At 39.6% G+C, this 4,808-nt stretch overlaps 1 protein-coding gene across 1 annotated transcript; it reads right to left on the bottom strand.

The window, feature by feature from the left end:
* Positions 1-501: 501 nt before the first annotated feature.
* Positions 502-1,584, bottom strand: LOC143023924 (uncharacterized). The gene has a single exon (XM_076182595.1). The coding sequence runs from the start codon at positions 1,582-1,584 to the stop codon at positions 502-504; it is 1,083 nt and encodes a 360-aa protein (XP_076038710.1).
* Positions 1,585-4,808: the final 3,224 nt, after the last annotated feature.

The following is a 4,808-nucleotide window of genomic DNA, read 5'->3' as shown; positions in this document are numbered from 1 at the left end:
AAACGTTTTTTTGCGGAGTCAAAAGCTCGTTAGAAAGTTCTGTTGGTTTGTGTATTCATCCAGGCGACTACCAGACGAACTACCCTGTCATAGGGGGACAAGAATACTGCCACCGTGTCCTCTGCGAGTCATGAAAGACAACTAAAATGGGGTGGAACAAGAGAACTAGGAATTACATCTCTTCATGTACTTTTCTCTCATATAAGGTCAGGTAAAAATATATTTTTAATTGACCATCCCCTATTAAGGGAATGAAAGTCTTTGCTTGTATACAGAAGATTAACGGCTGGTTTGGTGAGCCTGTTCGAAACTGGCGTCGTCTTTATTACTCCGCGGGAAACCATTTACTAAGTACAAATCCAGACATACAATGCTCTAGAGTCTAGATAAGGATCCTGATTTCCACCGGCCGATTTTATTGAGCTGAGGGAAAACCCTATACTACCCAAATGGTCATTTGTGAATTCTTGCCAGTTTTGTACATTTAAAAAGTATATTTTTTCAACCTTGCAGGAAGGAGAGTTTGCCCAGTCTGAAAATGTCGATCCTCTTCTCTGGTGTTGGCTCGAGCATGACCCACATGGCCGTTGTAAGAGTGCACTTCTGATGTTGGCTGAAGGTCGAGGGAAGTCGGACAAGAGCAGGTTTGCCGTTCTTGCAGCAGGCCAAGTAGTAACGCAGGAGGTCACGATCATCGAGTTCGTCTGCCTCTTCCTTGTAGTAGGGAACTTGTCCTGTGCACAGTTCGTAGAAAACACAACCGAGGGCCCACACGTCCACTTTGCCTCCACTGTATGGGTGCATCTTCGTGTCAATCACTTCCGGTGCCATATACCAAGGAGTACCACCTCGAACTTTAATGTTTCTTTTATAGACATGGGGCGTTCTTCGGGACATTCCAAAATCGATCAGCTTGACAATCTTGTGGTCTGCGCTGAGAACGATGTTTTCAGTCTTTAGGTCCAGATGAGCAAAGTTCTTCGAGTGCACGTATGCCACGGCCCGAACGAGTTGCTCACAGTAGGACGCGACTCTGTCGCCCCAATCTTGGTAAGGCTGCTCCTCGTGTTTGATGACGACGCTGTCGAGGGTCCCGCCTTCGCAGTACTCAGTGATTATGATGTTCAGTTTGCCTTGTGTCGCCACATCCACAAGACGAACAACATTTGGGTGAGTCAGCTCTGCGAGGGCTTGGATCTCGCTCGGAGATCCCTTGCCTTTGGTCGGGATCTTGGCGACGCAGATATTCCCCGTCCTCTTGTTGGTGACCAATGATGTAACTCCATAGCCTCCTGAGCCCAGATCAGATTTAAAAGTGTAATTTTCTTTATAATCAATGGTTTGTTTGCTGCAGCTTTGGGTGTTTACTGGAGGTTCGGTCGGGTCAACGACGGGCTTCGTGGTTCCTCTCGAAGTGCCTCTTGACAAATGGCGGTGCTCGAGGCTCTTTATCTTCCTCTGAGGCAACGATGTGTGCTGGCGACCCTTGATCGAAGCCTCTTTACCCGATGAAATGTCCTCCATCTTCGTTGCCTCCTGGTCCTTAGGAGGGTTTCTTGAGGACATGCTGCTGATGTCTCCCATTTTCTGAAGGGTCAGGCAGCATCAGCAACAAACCATTGATCTGATCGCGCCGACGAAGAATCGACAAAGTCGGGCGAGTTCGAATTTCCTGAGTGGTGCCATTATTCTGTCGCGAGTCCTGCCTAGTGCCTGACACCTGTGTCTATCAGGGGTCAAAGAAGCGTGGGTGTCAGCACCCACAAAAGTTAGACTCAGATAGGCAGCAATTGTCCTCAATCAAGCAATGACATTTGCATTTTTCCATTCAAGAATTTTTCTTTCTTTCCTATTTCTCTTGTATTACATTTTTTGTTTTCTCATTAGTTCTTATGATGTACCATGTCGATTAGTTTAGCGGCATGAAAGGATGATAATAAATATTTTTGCTGTAATATGAAAACATAATCAAATGATTAATGGGACCTAACTACTGACAAACCCGATCAGGACTGGTTCATCTTACGTATGCATCTACTTTGCCAACCGATGGACAAGCACTCTCTAACCATAGGTAGACTTCAGGATCCAAATGGGTTAAGGAAACTTATTCTCATTGGAATTTCTATCAATAGAAGAATTTGTGTATGTGTAGGAGTACGTATTTGTACTTTCATGTATGTATTGTATGTGTACATAATCACGTGTATTTGTTTGTGCATGCCAATGCGCATGTGTATATACTGTATAATGTATGTGTATGTATGTGTATGTATGTATGTATGTGTATGTATGTATGTGTATGTATGTATGTGAATGTATGTATGTATATGTATGTATGTGTATGCATGCATGTACATATGAATAATACATACATATAGATATACATACATACAAACATACATACATATAAACATGCATACATACATACATACATATACACATTCAAACATATATATATATATATATATATATATATATATATATGTGTGTGTGTGTGTGTGTGTGTGTGTGTGTGTGTGTGTGTGTGTGTGTGTGTGTGTGTGTGTGTGTGTGTGTGTGTGTGTGTGTGTGTGTGCATATATACAGAAATGTAAACTCACATTCATGCATACCCATATACATATATACCCACATACATACATATTTACACTCCTATATGCATATATACTGTACGCACACACATACATTCATATATTATTACATGCCTGCACCTATACCATCATTTTTGTATCCCATGGGTGTGGATTGCGTAATTTCGCCTAACGCAGTTTCCCTTACCTCCTCGCCGCGCTTTTGCCTGCGGGAGGCAAGCGTATAACACGCATATGTTATACGCAATTATGGAGCCTACGTGACTGGCAATTCTAGGCGTTAGTGCATTCCTATTTTTGCTGTATGTGTACGAGCGTTTTTTCATTGTGTCTATTGTATAAAAAATCCTATGGTTGTGTGAGAGGGTTAGAAAGTATTTTATCTATTTGTTTATTTATTTATTTATCTATTTATTTATTTTTACGAAACAACACCTACCCATAGGAAAGACGAATAGCGGTGACAAATCATTTTGCCATGCGATTGTTTACATCGGAATCACCGCTGGTAAAAATCCTACTAATTCGTTTCCATATGAAAGGTATTATGTGTTTGTTACTTTTATGTTTGATACAATATCACTACTAGTTTAACACCTTGGTGGCAAATGTGATCTAAGTGACGTTTTTAAAAAGTAATTAAATGACTTGGTGGAATAGGGCTAATTTACGACCTGTAAACTCATAAGAAAATAAGAATGAAGGGGAATACAAGAGACCATAAGGCCTACACTAGGCAGTTCTATCTCCATTACCACCTATCACCCCCATCCACAAAGAAAGTACATGGCTTTGACTTGGCTACCTCCCTTATAAGGGGGATAAAGTTCTTGGTATATAGACAGATAGACTTGTTAAAAAACGGTAATCTTTTCGAAGCATTAGTGGAAGATAGATATATAAGAATCTTTATAGTAATATACGAAATATTCCCAGAAAGTTGTACTGACTTGTCAAATTTCAAAAGATGTTCTTCGGGAAACATTAAATTCAGGTGTTATTTTGATACAATCTAATTGTGGATAAAAATGGCTACTAATCCATTTACATTGGTATATGTTCTACAAATCTTACCTAATCTTTCTTTAATAAATGTTATAAATTTATGCTGCTTCAATTATCCCGGTCAATGATATTTCCGGACTCGGTAAGCTTTTTACCTAATGTTGACGTGCCAACATGCATATATAAACACATACATACATACATACATACATACATACAAACACATATATACATGAACATACATTCATACTTACATACATTTCTACACACATACAAATTTGTTGTTTGATAGCACACTATCCTGAAAGGTACATCTCATTGTAAAGGATGTCTCCCTCCCTCTCTCTCTCTCTCTCAAAAAAAAAAGGTCACGATATCCCATTTTATTTTTATCTAAGTTTGACTGTCAAGTGAATAAGATTGTTTGGCATTTTGCACAGCAGTATCCGTATACACTGTCTCACTTACAGTGCCACATGGTATATATATATATATATATATGTATATATATATATATAATGTATATATATATATATATATATATATATATATATATATATATATATATATATATATATATATATATATATATATATCACTTTGAGAAAATGTTGTAGCACATATGTAATTAATAATCACGAAGAACCCACAGTCGGAATAAAAAGGAAACTTTAGAAGAATGTGTAACTTCTATATTTCGGCTAATAGCTATAGCCCTCTTCAAGAAAGTACAGATTACAAGAATTTGCAGGGACATAAGTACAATGAGATATGAGTAGAAGGGGAACACGCAGAGTTAAAACAGGGCGACCCGTCACGCAGGGCGGAGTCAGAGGTGAGGGGTGGAGGTGTGAGGTCACGAGTAAAAAGGGCGGGAAGAAGGGTCAAGAGCGTGATAAGCGGCTCAGAGCTAGCCGTGAGATAATGTCCGGGGACCATTGACCTTTGGAGATATTCAAGTTCGGACATTCTTCGATTAAGGCTGATTCAACAAATTTTCTTCTGAAACTACAGTAGGACTTGAACAAAATTTTGGCCTTGTCCCAGTCAAGCCTGTGATTTTTTGTACTGACGTGTTGGAACACGGAATTTTCTTGGGCATACCTAATGGATCTTTTGTGCTCCATTAACTTGGTTTTAAGATCCCTTCCGGTCTGACCAAGGTACACTGAATCACAATCTTTACAAGGAAGGCTATGCACTCCTGGG

The sequence above is a fragment of the Oratosquilla oratoria genome, unplaced genomic scaffold (genome assembly GCF_046742065.1).
Source record: "Oratosquilla oratoria isolate Oo_2021 unplaced genomic scaffold, ASM4674206v1 SCAFFOLD71, whole genome shotgun sequence".
Taxonomy (NCBI): domain Eukaryota; kingdom Metazoa; phylum Arthropoda; class Malacostraca; order Stomatopoda; family Squillidae; genus Oratosquilla; species Oratosquilla oratoria.
The sequence above is the reverse complement of the archived record's forward strand: the minus strand, read 5'-3'. Positions and strand labels throughout refer to the sequence as shown.

Coding starts and splice junctions, on each gene's coding strand:
- LOC143023924 (XM_076182595.1), bottom strand. CDS start 1,584: ATGGGAGACATCAGCAGCATGTCCTCAAGAAACCCTCCTAAGGACCAG.